Source organism: Numenius arquata, chromosome 10 (genome assembly GCF_964106895.1).
Source record: "Numenius arquata chromosome 10, bNumArq3.hap1.1, whole genome shotgun sequence".
Lineage (NCBI taxonomy): Eukaryota > Metazoa > Chordata > Aves > Charadriiformes > Scolopacidae > Numenius > Numenius arquata.
In genome coordinates, this window is record NC_133585.1 from 55,856,870 (window position 1) to 55,875,861 (window position 18,992).

Below are 18,992 nucleotides of genomic sequence, written 5' to 3' on the forward strand. Positions count from 1 at the left end.
TGTGTCTCACTGTCTGCGCAGATGCTCTTTTAAGGCAAAAAGAGCATTTTTTCCTGCCTGGCAGCATGGGCTCTTTCCTCTGCTCCAGTTCCTACAGGAAGCTGAAACCAAGGATATCTCCCCCTTAAAGCGAGAAATTAATTCTTGTATTCATACCACATTTTCATTATTAAGAAAAAATATGATTCATAAAATACTACCCCATGGCAATATGCAGACTTTAATATTAATGCCATTTTATTTAAAAAAAAAAAAGAAAAGAAAAATCTCCTCTAAACCAGAAAAGATTAAACTTGAGCATGCATAAATACTAGTATCTGCCTGGAAGCTACATCTGTGCCCTTTGTCTCCCATCTTTTGACATCTCCAGAAAGCTACAGAACATTTTCTCTTGAGCAAAAAGCCCCCCCTGGGTATGGATGTGCTCAGAAGTCTTTGAGAAACGTCTAGAGGTCTTGCAATTTCTCACTCTCATGGCTCCCAGCTGGCTGTGTTCCACTACTGGGTTTCACACAGTAATTAGACGGTCACTCAAATCACTGCTATTCTCTTCTTTTTCCGCAGAAAACAGCCCTTTTGCGAGATTCCGCCTGTTCTGCTGACTGATAAGAAAATGTGCGTTCAGATTGGTCCCGTTTGTAAAAGCTGCGACTGACACCACCGAGAACCAGAAGCCTCAGGCCATTCTGGGCCCTTTTGAATCAGTGAAACGCGCTCCTGTGCTGAGATGCCCAACCCGGCACTTTTAAGCTTCCATTTTATTCTTGGCAACCTTATCTCTGGGAGGCAGCGTAACTGCACATCTCATTTCGGGAAGATAAAGAAATATTCATTGTCCATTTTAATGGCTTACCGGGAACCAGTTCAGAGGGAATGAAGAGACTGATGATGAGCGACAGTGAAAACCATCAGGACCCAGTTACTCACCCGTGCCAGGCTGGTTCCAGAAGGGACTTTATAGGGGACGTACTTCCTGTAGATGTGCCCAACCCGAGAGCACGGAACGTCAAACATGCCACCTCCGCACATCCACACCTGGGGAGGGGACAGAACGCAAACCAAAGAATGATTCCTAGAGACAAACGGGGCAAAAAATGGCATTTTATATAACGGGTTCCATGCAGACCCGGGCCACAGTCCCAGCGGTGGCCACCTTCTCCGTGCTGATAGCTGGGGTGAGGCAACGGGGCGGAATCTCACCACGCAAAAGCAGAGTACGTCCAAAATAAAATCATAAAACGTATTTAGAATAAGGGTCCTCGTGCAACACCGTGTTTGCTGTTTAAAACATACAGGACCAGAATTTGAAAAGAAGGCTATGTGAGTAAAAGCAAGCCATCAATCAGAAGTAATTCTATTTTTTTTTTTCCCCAAAACACCTGGCTTACATTTTGTTTTGAACAGCGAATGCAGAGCTCAAATACTACAATGCTCTTCATTTTGTAAGGAAAAAGGAACAAAACTCAATTTCCTTCTGATCAAATGTATGTAGGCAGAGAAGGAAGAGCATGCCACCACATCTCCTCGTTAACACCTTCATGCTGAAAGAGACGGAACCACCTGGAGCTCATGGATTGGATGCTTCAGGTCTGAGCAACCAGAACTCACTCAACATCGATGGGAACTGCAAGGGCTTCACAGCTCTAAAAATCCAGCAGTGTCCTGACAGGCAGCAAGAAAGGTACCCTTCACAGCTCCTCACCTACCGTGGCTGGGTTTTACCAAGCGTCTGTGAGAGGAAGGCTGTGTGTCCTGCCAGAGGAACGGTGACCGTGCCAGTAGGACCTGTGGGCACGATCTTCTACACGCTGGCCTAGAAACGCCAGCCCCCAAACTCCAACATGGCTATCAGATGACTTACGTAGCGTAACGACAACATTCATAACTTTCTGAGCTCAAAAAAAGCAACTTGATGTTGAAAATCCAGGAAATGGAAAACAACGACAAACCCGCCCCCCAGCACCCCTGAGCAGAACGCTTTAAGTGTCCTAAAAGCAACTACACAGCAAGAGCTTAAAATTAATTTAGAGTGAAAACATTGGTATTATAAAAATCATCTCCTAATCCTGGCAAAACAACGTTTTGTTGCCCCCAGCTTTAGAACAGGATGGCTGTTATTCCACTTGTGGTCTCGCCTTTCAGCCTTCAGACTGAAAACAAAAAAACCCCAACCTTCTTTCACCCAATTTGAAAGAAAATCGCACCAAAGCTGAGAAAGAGAGAGGGCTTGTCCTTTCCACATCTCTTTGTGGGACATACATAAAGCTGCTTCATGAAACATCTCCCTGAATCTGGATGAGAATTTAGGTCCACACATTACGTATATGAAGGAATTTTGTCTGTATTCGATGCAATCTGGAGCGAAATGCCATGAAATACGTTTGCGACTGAGGCTAAAGCGGAGTGGAACACAGACAACTGAAAGACTCACCAACAGTTTCCATACAGAAAGGAATTCATCCAAAAGCTGATACACTCTGAATTAAACCAACAGGAACCAGACTCTTAAAAACAACAGTATTGGAGAATATGATGGGATCACAAATACTTGATGTTCCGCACAAAGCCTGCGGGGAGCAATGTGCATCTCCACACTTTTTCACCCTACACTTGTCCTTCCATCTCTTTAGTCCTGCCCACCAGCTGGCTGTACCTACTGGCTTTTTGAAATCACTTTTTGAAACACAATGATTAATTCCATTCATGTACAACAATAGTGAAAATGGGCAAGCGTCTGGCCTCTTGGGCTCTGCTTGCCTCTTTGTGTTACGGGGGGTGTATCTGCCTGCTCCCGGCAGGGCGGCTGTGAGCTGGGGACTAGATTTCAGTAATCTGAAGATTATCTCAACATGCAGACGCCAAACACCACAATATGGGATCACTCAACACTTGAGTGGGACCCAAAGCACTTGCTGAAGGTGGCACGTGGAGTTCAACCCCCGAGACTGTGCTATTCACACCGAGAATGGAGAAAACGGGGTTGAAGGCGAAGTTTTGAGTTGCAAAGTGATTTTCAGAAAGCTGCTGCTGTGGGTCACCTGTGTTTTAGCCCTCACAAGCCCTCAGCTGTGAGCTGTGGCACCCAGCTGGCACCTCATAATTAAATCTTCGAGGATCTGCACAGCATTACAGGATAGACCCTGGAGGGGTTCAAGGCCAGGTTGGAGGGGGCTTGGAGCAACCTGGTCTGGTGGGAGGTGTCCCTGCCCAGGGCAGGGGGCGGCACTGGGGGGGCTTTAAGGTCACTTCCAACCCAAATCATTCTGTGACTCTATGATTCTATGTCAACAGTTGACAGAACCAAGCGTATTTGAGTACGTATTGCTGTGTGTGGATGCCCCCTCTGGTCTCCCAGTGAGCACAGTCCTTCTCAGGGAGGAAATGTGCTGGTGGGTTGGAAATGTAGGCATGATCATTATTTTCTCTTCAAAAACATTTTGTAAAATTTGCTGCTTAAAGAAAACCTGGAAGTTCTTACCTGTTTAATCCCATGCTACCTAATTCACTTGAAAACATGTTCATAAACATATTAAAAATCTTAAAAATGTGTTAAAATAAGTTGGGTAGTGCCATAGTTAAAAAAATTGTTAATTCACCTTTCTACCAATACTTCGTTTGGATGTTACACCACTTGCACCCTTTTTAGCGGGACCCTCCTCTCTGTGGCCATCTTCAAAGAGCCCAGTGCCCCAGTGAAAGCGCAGACCTAAATTTACTATTTGCTCCTGTTATTTAAATTAAGGTGTTATTTTAAAGGATAGACAAGATATTACAGTGATTAATCAAGGTTTCTTAGCCTTTGAAGAGTGGGCAGCAGAGCAGTTTAACTCAGAGGAAGGTCAACCACAGAACAAATGTAAAAGACAAGAAAGCAGATATATATATATATTCCAGTATTACTTAAACAGCAAGAGCTGAAGTAGACATCTACTGCATTTCCTCTGAAGCCCTAGGACAGCAGTAAAAAAAAAAAAAAGAGAAGAAAAGGAGAAAAGGAATTAGGAAAAAAAAAACCCTGTCAGATATGCCGAAGCAATAACAAGTGGGAGGAAATAACACTTTGTGTTAGGCTTATATTTGATAGATATAAAACTTGAAAACGCCGTGGTGCACCTGGGGTGTGCTGTGCCGGGTAATGGAAACGAATCCTGGGCTGCCCCGGAGGACGTTCAGCAGCTGCTCCTCTTTATCTTTTAGCTCCAGAATGATTCTAAAAGCACTTTTTTTTTTTTCATATTTTCCTGGGGAGATCAATTCTGGCAACTCTGTCTTTAAAATGTGCATTTTTACGTCACCGGTGCTAAATGCAAGAAATTGGAGAATCCCTTCTGCCTTAAACATTACAGACCCCCAGGACACGATGGATGGGACGTGGGTGCCATGGCACATGGGCAAGAAGGTTTCACACCACCGAGGCTGCTCCGCGTATCTGAGAAGCAAGCAACGAAACCCTCGGCGTCGCTAATGCTTCCTTCCTACAGGAGCAACCAACCTGCTCCGCAGCCGAGGCACGAAAGCCACTGGCCAAACCCAAACCAATGCCATCTCAGCTTGGAAAGATCAAAAGAAGAGCAGTTTATGCGCCAACTAGATGCTACATCACAATTTATGCCTATAGAGCTCCCTCCAACAGAGGGTTGCAAAAGACTTCCTAGGGATGGTTGGAAGCCAGCGCAGGCTGTAGAGGAGCTGAGGTGGTTCTGTGGCTTCGCTCCCGACTGGAGCTTAGAATCATAGAATCCCCCGGGTTGGAAGGGACCTTTCAGAGGCATTTTTCGGCTCTTGGGCGAACCACTCTCTTTTCACATCATTCCTTTGTCTTTAAAATTGAGTTCTCCTTGCTCTTGCCTTGGTTTTTTTTTTTTTGTTTGTTTTTTATCCCCTACCTTATCCGTCTAGTTTAGGAGTGATCCAGCCCGGGGACTATCTGGGAAATGTAAATACTGTGCATGGGAGAACGAGACGCCCATCCATATGCTGCTCCCTCACCGCAATCACTGCGGAAAAGAGGCTCGCGACTGCTGAGCAGCAGAGGATGTGGAACATAAACACACAGCAAATCATGGAAAAGACTGATTCGGGGCTGAAGGGATTCCGGGCCAGGCATCAGAGCTAATCAACAAATACGCTGAGAGTCAGTAACGAGAGAGACAACAGGGAGAGACGCAGAAATGGATGGGAAAAGCAAACAAAGAGTGAACGGGTGGGAGAGGAACATAAAGGATGCCAGGGAAAGCTGTCGGCGTGGTGCCCTGAGCAGTGTGCGACAAGCACAGGCTACAGACAGGAGAAATGTACTGCCACAGTGGGGCTGAAAAAGTTGCAGGAAAAAAGAATATGAAAACTTGCGGGGATTTTTCAGTCACTCTCCCTGAAATGTAAGCCAAAAGAACAGATTTAGCCGTTGTAGAAAAGGAGAAAGTAGAAAACTTCCCTGTGGACTTTTCCATGTAGTGGGAATGTTGAGCTGAATGCAAGAAAAAAATTGAAAACCAGGATCACTGACTGCAAATGCGCAGTCGATGGGCTCACAACAGCAAACCCGTCTGCCTGTGCTGCAGTGGGGACTCCCCTCAGGGGTATTACAACCGAAACCTGTAAACCGGGAGCTGATGGCTGTGGATATTTCAACGGTACTCACCGGCACCTCTGAAATGCTGCGAAAAGCGGCAATATTCCATGTTTGTCAGCTCTTCGTACAGATTTCACTGCACCGAGAAGTGTGACGCTCCCCCGTGCCCTGTCTCCGGCCGCGAACAGCAGCAGTGGAGGGAATGGATAATGATGATGGTAACGACGATAAAGAAAGGGATTAACGAACTCGGAAAACAGGGATGAAGAGCACCTGGAAGATGCGTGGGATGAGGACAACCCAGCTCTGGATAGAGGTGACTGGAGAGTGCAGCAGCGTTTTTGTTAAGGCGTGATTTATGATGCCCAAGGAAGGCACAGGGTAAAGGATCTTCAGTGCACACAGGAAACGAGTCTCTCTCACCGCTCCATATTTGGGAGATTACTACAAGAACCGTGCCTTTCTAACAGATTTAAATGCAGGATTTCCTCAATAGTGGCTGCTTCCCTGGTTATTGAGAGGAGACGCTATTCATCAGGCCAGGGCCAGCGCTTCGCCAGCCTTCCCCAGCCCAGCACACGCCGAACAGCAGTGTCAGCGAGATACCAGACATAATTTTAATTAAAAAATTGATCCCAGGGTTATGCTGCCAAAAAATTTAAAACACTGCACGTTATTTCTTATGTAAAAATTAATCTAAGCAACTATTTAATGAAGGGGTCATGTTTGGAGGGGACCATGGCTGCCCCACCACCCACCGAACGTGGGAACCGCAGTTAATCCTCTGCAGCAACGGTTCCAAGCAAGAAAAGAACAAGAAGAGAAATACGTTGGTTTTTTGTAGCCAAGGAAATAAAGGTCAAGCAAATTTTTAAGCAGCGGGGTTTGTTATTTTTTTTCTTTTTAAACCCGTCTCTCTGTGTTCCTGACAACTCAGCACCTGGAACAGTCACTGCCTGAAGCCAGAGGAAGTTTCCTTTCCTGCTATGGCACGGTTCCAAATGTCACAGACACATGATAAAGTGCACTGCATTTGGGAGAAACTTACTGAATTCCACTGCAGAAAATTTAGATTCACTGCGGACTCATTCTCCGTAGCATTGTTCTTTTTTTTCATCGAACATCCTTCCCCTCAAACATCTATTTTTGCTCACGCTGCCCAACTTCTGTCCCAGTACAATGACAAAATGCCACTTCCCCCCCCAAAAATGGTTTTTGCTCAGGGCCGTGCTCTGCGCTGAACCCTGTGTCTGTCGCCCCCGGTCACATCTAGCGAAACAGCCTGAGAGAAACATCAAAATCAACACTTTTCCCCCAAACTCCCCAGCCCCGAGCATCTTCCTAAACCTGGTTCGATCTCTTCTCATTGGGAACTGCCGCCTGTCTCCCCAGGCAACCCCTCCTCCTGCTAATGGGATTTTTAATTGCTCCTTGAGCTCTGCCTTAGTGCCCTGAACCCATAAAGCGATATAGCTTTGCTATTATTAGTGGTTCCTTTGAGCTTCCACAATGGCCCCCGCACCAGATTCCTTTCTTTGCAGGTCTGGGGTCTGCAGAGCGCGGTGGGAGATTAGGGAGAGCAAAGTGCAGTAGTTGGTATTAATTTCATGATGAAGCAGCTAATAATTCCGTAAGTCAGAGGACTTTCGAGAAACCATTTTACAGAGTCTTGCCTAGCACAGACCTGGCCACCATACTTTTCTGAAAATTCCCATTTCTCTGACTCTCTAAGCCCACACTTTGCTCTCGTGGGCTCCCACCTGCCTTGCAGCAACGGTCCTGTACCTGGAGTTGTGGAGGTGCCTGCAGGTGACTTCTTCACTGACCTTGGGAACAACGGAGAGATGGCAAGTCCACCATCTTCCCAAGTTTTGCCAATAAAGCCAGCCAATTAAACTGCCTGGCTAACTTGTCCCCATTTAAATAAGTTTTAAGATGACTGAATCCGTAGCTATAGTAGAAACTGCCGAATCAGAAACCTTTCCCAAGCAGATATTGGTGATTTTGACACAATAAAACGCAGTCCTTTCTCTCTCTCCCTCCTGCCTCCATGATTTTCCTCCCATTTTTTGCCGCTCCAAACAAAACAGCAGTCTTCCTTTTAAAACTTACATCAGTTAAATTCTTCAAAGAGAAAGTTGTTCCTGTTTGGCAATCGTTTTCAAAGGTATTTTTTTCTTCTTTTAAGACTAATAAGCAAGGACAGGGACCCCAAGGTCAGTATGTACTGCTGAGATGAGCCAGGAGATAGGACTGAAACAAGACCCAGTGTGACACAGCTGCCTCCAAAAAAATCCATCACTGGAGCAAAACACCCTGGGACAATCTAGTGTCTCAATTTCCAGCGCTGTTACCATGGTTTCTGTACAGAGACTGGAGAGCATTACAAACATATTCTTTGTGACGACAAATGAAGAGAATATTTGAAATAGGACAATAAAACCTCGGGGTGACCCACCAGAGACCGTTGTGACAGCTACTAGTGACTACCGACATTTGCCTCTGGAACAACCTAAATGGACAGAATGCAAATCAATATACTCTAAATAGAGCCTAGCTATTGGGTTTCCCCTGTTTTATTTTGCTGGGGTATAAAAATGATGTGGAGAAACGTGAGAGTAGCACAGTTAATAGAAACCATTCTGTTGTTCCTGATAACCTCGTAAGGACGTCCCGGCAGTCCCGCATCAGGCCACGCCGCGTGTTTTGTTCGACACAACGGCTTCAGCTCCGCTCTTCTAATCGCTGCTGAAACTCAGACGCAGCGAGATGTACGATATTAGTCATGGCTGACATCCCGAATTTATCTACTGAGCTTTACACTGTCGGGGTTTGGAAGTAGGTTGGAAAGGTCCTGGAGCTAAATGCGAATTCTAATTTCAGTTCCAAGCTTTACCCAAATACGCTTGACTCAATTCATCTATGCCATGAAACTCTATCAAGTCATTGAAAATCTTTGCCATGAGGTCTTTGGGTATCCTGGAACATAATAAACCTAATTGTCAAGATCAGACATGTTAGTCCTCCTCAAACTAATGCAAACTAATGCATGTGGAAAGTAACAAGATTTTCAACTTGACATTAAAAGCCAAGTACCTGATTCGAACACACATTGACATAGAGGATATGAGGACACACCATGGCTGCCTGCACATAACCGAGCACTTTGAGGACACACCATGGCTGGCTGTACATAACCTGAGCACTTGAAAACTCCCTATATTTCACCATCACAATTATTCAAATGCAATTAAAAAATCACCTGATTTTGAAAACGTGGCCCATGGATAACAGCTCAGAGCAGCTGAGCTGATTTAGTGAACCACTGCTACTGAAAGGGGCCCTTCCTCCTATGGCTTTCTCTTTCCATTTCCACTAATTTCCCTGAGCTGACTCCAGACAACCACGAGAAATTATTAAACATGCTGATCTGGGCAGAAAGTCATGCAATTTTCTTTTTTTCTGGATTAGTGCTCTCTTGGCCTATTGAGCTGAGCTCAACACTTGAGCATGAAGTAAACGCAGTGTCTGAGAGAAGGTAAGTGGAGAAGACTTGAGGAAAGGAAGAAGGTAGAACCTCATTCTCTGATGGTGGGAAGCTACCGGGCCTTTCAGAGGGAACTGCATCCAGTGGGATTTTTGTATGGTTTCTGCAGTATATGCTTATTGCCCAGTCCTCTGTGAAATCAGTGGAAATTCCTAAAGAAAAAATGTATTACTGCACTAAATTAATTTTAGTTAAAAGACAAAAGCCAGAATGAATGACAGCATCATGATCACAAAGCACATGAGCAATGAAAATCCAGAGGTGTATATGAAGTATCGTATAAGGTGACTTGACGACTTACCTTAAAGGAGATTTCATACTGCTCTCCTCCCCATATTTCCAATCCTGGATCATATCCTCCCAGCTCCCAAAACCATTCCCGGTTAACGGCAAAGAGACCTCCAGCCATGACGGGAGACCTGAAGGAAGAGTAAAACGAAGTGTGAAAGGCAGGAACCATCATGCCGTGCTTGAAAACCTGAGATCAGCCACGTACATGGAGGAGCAAGAACGAAGATGTCCAGCCCGCGTGTCCGTGTGCCTGGTCTGGCGTCCACGATTGCAAAGTTATGGAAGGTGCAGACAAAGGGTACTGGAAACTATCAACACTTACCTTTATTCACCCCAAAATGGACTCTAGATGAGAAACAGGCAATGTGATAGAGAAAGAAACACAGCATGGTAGACAGTAATGCACAAACTCCTTTTTTAAAAAAAATAATTCAGTTTATTACTAAATAAACCCATAGAACAGTAAAAGAAAGGGACTCCGGAAACCTGCCCAAGTATTTAATGTAGTCCCAGCACTCCATGTGAAGTAATTCACATTTAAGAGTTAGAAAACTTTTCAGTTCATGTCAGTCTCGTAGGTGCAGGCGAGGGAAAGGCAGAAGGGACGGCTACAGAGCAGCTGGCGGGAGCAAAACATCTGCTTTTCCACAGCAGCGTTTAAAACTCCTCAACTTCGTCTCATAGCGGTGATTTAACTCAACAGCAAACCATTTGCTGCGTTTCCCATGTTTCCATCTATTCCATGAATAAACACCTGGAATTTATTTGAATTAACTCAGCCTTTTCCACAGATAATGTAGAAAACAAATGGGATATTTGAAGTTACTGTTAGAGAATATTAATGAAAAGTACATTTAAAATTTATAAGCAGGAAATTTTGTACTGGAAACTAAGAGTTGTGTGGTTTTTTTTCCCCAACTACCAAGAAGCCCGTGTTTCTAATGCAGTGAATACAGAGACAGCTCTCAGGATTTAAATGCTGCTCGCTGACTCCTTGGGTACGGATATTTTACCTTTCACTTCTATAAGATAGTTTTTAAAATACATATATTAGATTATATCTTCTATTAAACTACCCATTTTTTAGATTATATCTTCTATTAAACTACCCATTTTCACAACGAGGGAGCTCTGTTTTTAGCAGACTAATTCTATTTTCCTTGCGAGATTGTATTTTTAAAAGCACATAGAAGATGCAATATTCTAACTGGCAAGGCCATACACTGTAACATACGCTGAATGCTAATACGTTTTAACTTTTATTGACATTTCATACCTCAAATATTGACTGTTCCTTCCACATATGAATAAATTCAATGGAGATTTTATTAGGAACTTTCCCCTGGGGGTTCTGACTGCTACAATACGTTTCCAATTCCTACAGAAGTAAATCTAATTACAACATGCCCTTTGTGACTCCGGGTTCTAAATAATCAAAACATAATGTCCTTTCATGAGGATGGACGTGCACGGAGCGTGCTCATAGCTCAATCTTCACTGGCAGACGGAATGAAGTCCCAGCAGTCACTGGGGGAATGCAGGATTTCCCTAATTCTCTGAGGTGCAGTAACTTTCAGGAGCATTTCTCTTGACGCAGTGAGTGGCCCGTGAAAAAGAGAATCCCCGCAAGAGAATCGGACGGAAGGCGAAAGAATTAGAGATTTCAAATTGCAAAATAACAGGCAGATAACTTACAAATGACACTTTATACCTAATCTGCAGACTTTTCCAGTGGTAATGCTGGGTAAAGAACCCCCTTGTTATTTAGATGCCAGTTTGTGAAAGTTCAGAACATTTATTACAGGCAGCAAAAGTACCGAACAGCGACTGGAGCAGCAGCAGCAAACTCGCGTTTCTTGCACTTACTTAAAAAGAAAAAAAAGAAAGAAGATATTTTATGTGACGTTGCTGCATTCTTTTCCATTCCACATCACGTTCTGACACTTGCTTTGCAGGAAGAGCGATGGAGAGGACAGAGAGGGTGGGTTGCTGGTTCTCACTGGGCCTGTGTGACACTGGCCACGTGGCACAGGACACGTGTCCCACCCCTGCCACGGGCTGCTGCGGGACAGACCTTCAATCCTCTCCAAAATCCCGAGACCAGAGTCCAGCCCTACAGCCAGGGCTGATATGAGAAGCCCTTTTGTAGTCAGCGGCATCACCCACGCAGATAAGGACTGCGCCGGGCACAAAGAAGGAGAATTAATCTCCCGTTTAAGGGCTTCCGTGTAGAAATGTCAAGTACAACGCGGTGTTTGTACAAGTCATTTGTCACCAAACGGCCAAATCGGACACTCAAACAATCCGACTTCAGCTACTGCAGCACGATATTATGCGAGTCATTAGAGTGCAAAGCTGCGAAACAGCCAAAAACTTAAGAGGACACAGACTCCCAAAACACCAGAAAAGGTGAAACGATAAAAGTTGCTAAACTTAAAAACAGTTACAAAAACCTTCCAGACGAGCAGCACCGCACAGACCCACCGGCTGTACCCCGGAGAACAACACCGCAAGTAAAAGCTGATCCAAAAACGGCCCAAGAGGTCACAGATTCCTGCGCTGAGATGGAAAAAGAGTTTGATTTAGTAGGAGCGCAAAAAAACCCCACCCACCCCAAGAAAATTATTTTTTGCAAATAAAGAAAGAGCCTGAGGAAATGGCCGGCAAACGCTTTGTGAGAAAAGATTAAGAAAGCGCACTAAAAGTGCAACAGTAGCTTAACCGTAGCCAGGAAAGAATTGTGTAACTTCACATAATTTACATGCAGAGGAAGAAAAAAGACCACTTATGAATTTTCGAGGCAAGAGAAAGAATGACACGGACTGAAAAGGAGGGTGAAGTTGCCAGCGCTGGAAACCAACAGGACACACTGCAAACAAAGGAAGCGCGTGGCAGGGTTCGCAGTCCCCACATGGCCAGAGGGATACAAACATTGACCCGAAGGATTCAAAAAGGTGAGAAAAGGCAAGAGGAGCTTTGAGGGGGTGCAGAAAGACACTTCGGAAATAAAAATGGAAAGCACCTGAGCCAGATGAAGTGTACGGTGCGTACACTGGTGTTGAGACTGGAAGATGCCCAAAGTCTGAGCCATAGGACGAGGGGTAATGGTTTGACACTGAAAGAGGGGAGACTGAGATGAGACCTGGGGAAGAGATTCTTTGCTGTGAGGGTGGTGAGAGCCTGGCCCAGGTTGCCCAGAGAAGCTGTGGCTGCCCCATCCCTGGAGGGGTTCAAGGCCAGGTTGGAGGGGGCTTGGAGCAACCTGGTCTGGTGGGAGGTGTCCCTGCCCAGGGCAGGGGGTGGCACTGGGGGGGCTTTAAGGTCCCTTCCAACCCAACCATTCTATGACTCTACGATTCTATGATCCTTACGGGTCCCTTCCAGCTGGAGATATTCTATGATTCTATGGCATACCAGAAAGAAAGGAAAAGGCAACAGGCTTGGTTTTTACATAACCTGTCAATTAAAATCACGTTCAAATAGATCATTGTGCTGAAACATGCAGCAGCCAAGTTGCATTACTTCAAATTAACTCACAAGTCCCTATATAATTACATTTCATTTTTTAATTAGACATTGGGGTTTTTTTGAGATATTGAGATAAAACCCCATTCTTCTCAAATGGACAGCCAGAAAGTCAGCTGCAGAGAGTCAGCTACAAAGAATGCTCCAAAAGCCCTTGAGGTTCAGTTTATAAAAATTTGCACTGTAATTTCATCGCATGACTTCTTCGTATGTTTTGCATATGTTTCTTAGCACACTTCTAAACTTCATTGAAAAAATCATCTTGTAAAAGAGTGATGAGCCCTTCTGTGGGTAATGATGCTGAGGCCCGTTTAGCCTTCCCTCCCATATTTAGAAAATTAATGAAGCTGTGGAAGAGATGAGTCAGTAGGGTAGAGATGGAAGCAGATGTTGTCAATTTACAATACCTTTTCACGTCAATGGGTATCGTTTGTATTCAGGGTTGTCCCATAAAAATATAATCTTTGAAAATTAAATGTAAAAATAAAGATTGATCAGAGGCATAATGTTACCAACTATCCCTAAAATAGGAACTTACTTTAGCCCTCCTGGCTTTTGGTAAACTTCGGTTTGAAACATGTCTAAAACAACACAAAAAGGGTAATTTTTTAAAAAGTATTTACTCTTTCTCTACTTGTCCAGATTCTCAACTATATCAGATTCTGCATTTAAAGTTAATTCAAGGTCAGAATCCAAACAGATAAGTTGTGCTTTTCACAGCCTAAGAATTTCGGAAGTGGAGGAAGTCACTTTGTTTCTGGTTCTTGTAAAAATCCAATTATTTTGATTACAAAGGCACAATGAACGTCCCACTCTCATCTTACGAAATATGAGGCTGGAATTTTAAGGCAATGCCAACACTCTAACTGGAGTGCATATCTTACTTTTAAACAGGAAAAATCTGTTCAAGCTAAGAAGGAAATCTGCGTCTATGGAAAGTAGCACTCAGGTAAACGGACATCTCATTTGAGATTGAGCTTCTTTTTTCAAATGAGGAACAAGGCCAGTAGCGTGTCTTTATATTCTCCATCCTGGCTGCGCAGTAACTCCATCACCACCCCCAGGCAACAGGGAATAACGACAGTTCGTTAAATCCCAGCACTGCCTTCCAGGGTGTTCTCTCGGAATACATGGGGCTGAACAGGGTTATTATCCACTAACAACGCTCTTTGGGTACAGCGGTATAAACCAGGGCATCTATCCGCCTCCTCCAGCCCTTACTTTTGCTTTAATGATTTACTTAAGCCCAGTGTAGCATCATAAGCAAAGCCTAAACTCAAGGAGAAATTATTAAACTTCATTAAAGACACTAAATGACTCCTCTTAAAACACAGCCACTGGCCCCAACACCGGTTCCTATTTCCAGAACAGCCCTTCAATCCAGACCTTGTCATCCCAGGAGAGATTCCTAGATAGATGACGGTAACAGATCCAAGCGGTGAGCAGTCCCCTATTAAAAGTTAGAGGGGACTCTGATTGAGTTATTCCAATTACTATAACTCTACCAGGCAGAAGCCTGAGACTATTACCCGCTGGCGGGGAGGGAGACTGGAGCCTGTGTCACTGCCTCACTGCTACAAAAAACAGGTCACCGCTCACCCCTTTGCCAGCAGTCAAAGATTTCAACAACATTATCATTAAGTTTTAAGAAGGCAAAAAAACCCCAATGCCTGCAGAGGCGAACGTGCAGCCAAAGGTATTCTGGGATCCTGGAAATGTGCTCCTCGGTGCATCGTTGCCATTTATTAAAGCTCTAGAATTTGCTGTGTTACCGTGTTATGGAGGGTAACAGGGAGGCAAGCACTTAACTACAACCAAATTAGATTTCTCCTTGTCTGCACCAGAGGCACGACAGCACTTTCTTGTAAAAACTGTGAAATGGCGAAAGCAGTTTTTCAAAAATGGAACCAATGGAAAAACACAGGAAAGCACTTTAGGATGAAGGAGCTGAAAACCAACGAGGTCGAGCACTTCATTGTCCCACGACAGCATCTGCTCTTAATTTGATGTTGTTGTGAAGATGGGCAGGCTGGGTGGTGGAAACCCAGGGAAATGAACCCTCCTGTTTTATCGTCAGAGTACATCCCACTAAAAAAAAATTCTCCATTTGATAATAAAAACAAAATGAAAGTCTGGTCTAGGGATAGCTCTCCACATTTGCATAAGCTCATTCCCTCTGTACTAAAAGTGCACGGAAATGTGCCTCAGCAATAACGAGGCAGAGAGCAAGTATCTACATTGTGATCACGGGAGATTAATATTTTTGAGCTTTTTCAACAGCAAGGCAGCCAGGAATTGCAGAAGACACCCAATAGCTTATTTTATTTCCTCAAAAAAGAGTGATATCTAGCGGTTTGCTTTCAGAATTTGGACGTGGACTGATTGTTTTCAAAAATAGCGTATAGACAGCTTTTTCATTAACTGTTATTAAAATGTTCTGACGGCAAGAGGTGCTGACTGCTGCAGGAATGCCTGCTTCTGTTAGAACCTCTCTCAGCTATGCGAGAATTTCATATGCAGCTGAGAGGAAAACGGCCTATCCCAGAAATATCTGAAATATCCCACTTTTCTTTTATTCTAAATATAAGTCTTTATCTATGTGAGTGTCGCGAGTGCACTTACGATGCTATTCACTGATGAATGGTCACATCCAGGGGTGACGCACTAGAAATCTGTGGGGCTGAATACGTGATTTTGCTTCCAACCGACGTGTCCTGCAGCTGGCTCTGCAGGTGGTCTGAGTGCCTGAAGAATCACCGCCAGCGAAATCACGCTGTTGTACGTGAACTCCGGGCCTGACCCTGAAGGCAGATCAGGATGATGAATTTGCCATAGAGCTCTGCTAATTCCTACAGGCCATAATGCAAACTATTCTCAACAACCCACGCTGGTCTTGGAGCTGGAAAGGAGAATCCCTACGGGGTGTAAGTACCCACAGACCGAAGGGTTCCTCCACCAGAGGGATGGTCAACCTCCCTCACCCTCGGAGCCGCACACCACGGCCTTCATATAGCCGGAGGGTACAAGATATGGTTCTGAGAACAGCAAGCCAAAGGGAAAAATAATAATAATACTACTAATAAATCATCATTACAATAAAACAAGAAGAAGACAAAAAAGAGGAAGACAAAGAAGAAGACGGCGAAGAAGAAGAAAAAGAAGATGAAGAAGAAGATGAAGAAGAAGATGACGAACTTATCGAAAGCAGTAGCATATAAGCACTGCAACCGTGTTAACTCAAATCCCAAGACTCCTGTCAATACCTGCTTCCAAGAAATCCTATTCCTTCACATTTATCTAGACTAATGGGATACGGATAAAATAAATTATATGGTTATTTGAGGATACACCTGAAGAGCCGGAGAAGTTTGGGGCAATCAGTCATCCCCGACTCACTTCCAAAAATTTGCTAGTGAAAGGCATTTCAGAATGAAATTAGAAAGCGCACAAAAGGCACAGCAAATCCTGAACTGGCAGGAAGGTATCGCGGGGCAGTAAGGAGGACTCTTGCAACTGACCTATAAAGACTTCATTGTCAAGAGCTTACCAAAAAAGAGAGAAGACAGAGAAAGCAAACGCTTAACAAATAATCAGAATAATCTCGGTTAGAAATGGCAGCTACCAGCCCCAGTGAAGCTGCCGTTTCACCTGATCTCCTCCATCACAGTCACGTTCACCACCACGAACAAACAGGCTTTATATTGCCTTGATGGTTACTGACAGAGAGACTCATTAAGTAGATGATATTCATAGGATGGGATTGGTAAAACCGTTATCATCTTACAGACTGCACAAAGGGCGCTCAGTGCTGCTGGTCCAGCAGGTTCCTGAGCTCCTCACGGAAACACTTCCAACGCAGATGCAAAGAGGACCGTCAGTGGCTGCTTTAAGGCCCTGAGTCCACACGCTCTGAGGTATTTCCACTTGTTCCCAGCTTCTGGCCTGGAGCACAGGGCTGTCCTGGGAAGTGGGAACTGAATCACGGGCAGCCTGGCTCCAGGCCTCCACTGCCAAATTGCTCCACCTGCCCAGAACCTCCTCACCATAGAGGGTTCATCCCTGCAGGCACTTACATCCCCTCTGTTTGTACCACCCGGTGATCTACCCCTCATCTTTGAGATTATCTTCTGTTATTTCCGCTATCTGTGCCCTTGTGGCCAAGACAACCAATGGTCTCCTGGGGTGCATCAGGGAAAGTGTGGCCAGCAGGTGGAGGGAGGTCATCCTCCCCCTCTGCTCTGCCCTGGCGAGGCCCCTTCTGGAGCACTGGGACCAGTTCTGGGCTCCCCAGTTCAAAGACAGGGAACTGCTGGAGAGGGGACAGCGGAGGGTACGAAAGTGATCAAGGGATTAGAGCATCTCTCTGCTGAGGAAAGGCGGGGGGACCTGGGGCTGTTCAGCCTGCAGAAGAGAAGTCTGAGAGGGGACCTCATCGATACTGAGAAACATCTAAAGGGTGGGTGGCAAGAGGATGGAGCCAGACTCTTCTCAGTGGGGCCAGGAGACAGGACAAGGGGCCACGGGCACAAACTGGAACACGGGAAATTCCATCTCAACAGAAGGAGGAACTTCTTTCCTGTGAGGGTGGCAGAGCCCTGGAAGAGGCTGCCCAGAGAGGTGGTGGAGTCTCCTTCTCTGGAGACATTCCAAACCTGCCTGGACACGTTCCTGTGCAGCCTTCTCTGGGTGACCCTGCTTTGGCAGGGGGTTGGACTGGATGATCTCCAGAGGTCCCTTCCAACCCCTGCCACTCTGTGATTCTGTGGTAATGGCCAAGGGTTAGCATGGACCATGCTGCCTGAACACAAGCTGCACACTTCTGAAGGATGGAAGTCCTCTGATGAGAGAACTGCTGGTCACCATAACCTCCTCTCTTTTGGATCTCTTGGCCTCAGTCCCTGCTAGGGCAGCACTTCCTTTGCTTTCACGAGTAAAAATGTTCCCTGACCACAACCTGAACACAACTGGGAATTATGGTGCCATAAACAGCAGGACAACAAATCTGAACACTTTGCTAACGAACACATTTCGAAACTACTCGTGTCCATCTAGCAGAAGAGAAGAGAGCCCACAGAATCTGCGGGGAAGAACAGCAATTAGGTCAGTCTGACATTTGTTGTGAAAATATTTTCCTGAAAACTTCAGTTACACAACACCACGTAACCAAACTTAATACACCCAGTAAATTGCTGGCTGTCACAATCAGTAATAAGAGAGAGGAGTTATGGCTGCAAAGCAGCTGCTGTCGCATTCAGCCACATTCTGCTCGGGAGAAAATAAAGCTAATGAAAGATTTAAAGGAGGAATGTTATGCACGAGCCTTCTCAGACACGCAATTAAATACAAATTGCAAAACACAAACAAGTGCATTATAAAGCACAGAACTGCAGGTCAAAGACTGAAATTATTAGCATTGACAGAGTCACTGTTATAGCTTTCCTTCTGACGCTATACGCGGGATGCTGTTCTTCTAAATGCTGTGCTTATACATAAAGATAAAGCAAAACGGAACACTGCAAATGCTTTCCCCCCATAACTCTCCTTTAAAAGCAGAACCATGCCTCCACTGTAATTACAGAAGATGCTGTCCCATTAACAACTAATATTAGGAGCGAGCAGGAAAGCAAACAAGCCAACGGGAAAAAAATCTGCTTCTGAGCGTTGCTAAAAGAACCCCATTCGTAATTGAGTTTGCTGTTTAGTGATGGGGCTTAATCTCTGCACGGAGGCAGAAAAGCAACACGCTCACACCCACGCTGCGTTTTGGGGTCAGGCGAAGTGGATTCCTGACAGTAGCTTTCCATCACTTGCGGATGGAGCTACTCCTGGAGGCCACAACCTGCTCTGGCTGGAAGATAGGGTTCTCCTTGACAGAGAGTAATAGCGAGCAAGAAAGACGAATACATTTTCTCAGAAGAAGAATGAGCTTCACAGACGTCAGTGTTTTGTCTTTGTTGCTTCTCTTTCCCGAGCAGGGACAGCAGCTTCAGGCAAATCCGACACTGCACGTTCTGCTTCTTTGAGGGCTTTCCTCCCTCGTACATCACCCTGTCTGTA

The 18,992-nt window shown here is 45.0% G+C and overlaps 1 protein-coding gene across 1 annotated transcript in view; it reads right to left on the bottom strand.

Moving 5' to 3' along the window:
- GALNTL6 (polypeptide N-acetylgalactosaminyltransferase like 6) overlaps positions 1–18,992 on the bottom strand; it is a 358,790-nt gene that overhangs the window by 25,536 nt on the left and 314,262 nt on the right. The window contains exons 7-8 of the mRNA XM_074154713.1: positions 9,421–9,538; positions 928–1,035 (exon numbers count right to left, since the gene is read on the bottom strand). Coding sequence (XP_074010814.1) covers positions 928–1,035; positions 9,421–9,538 — 226 coding nt within the window. The remainder of the gene's footprint in view (positions 1–927; positions 1,036–9,420; positions 9,539–18,992) is intronic.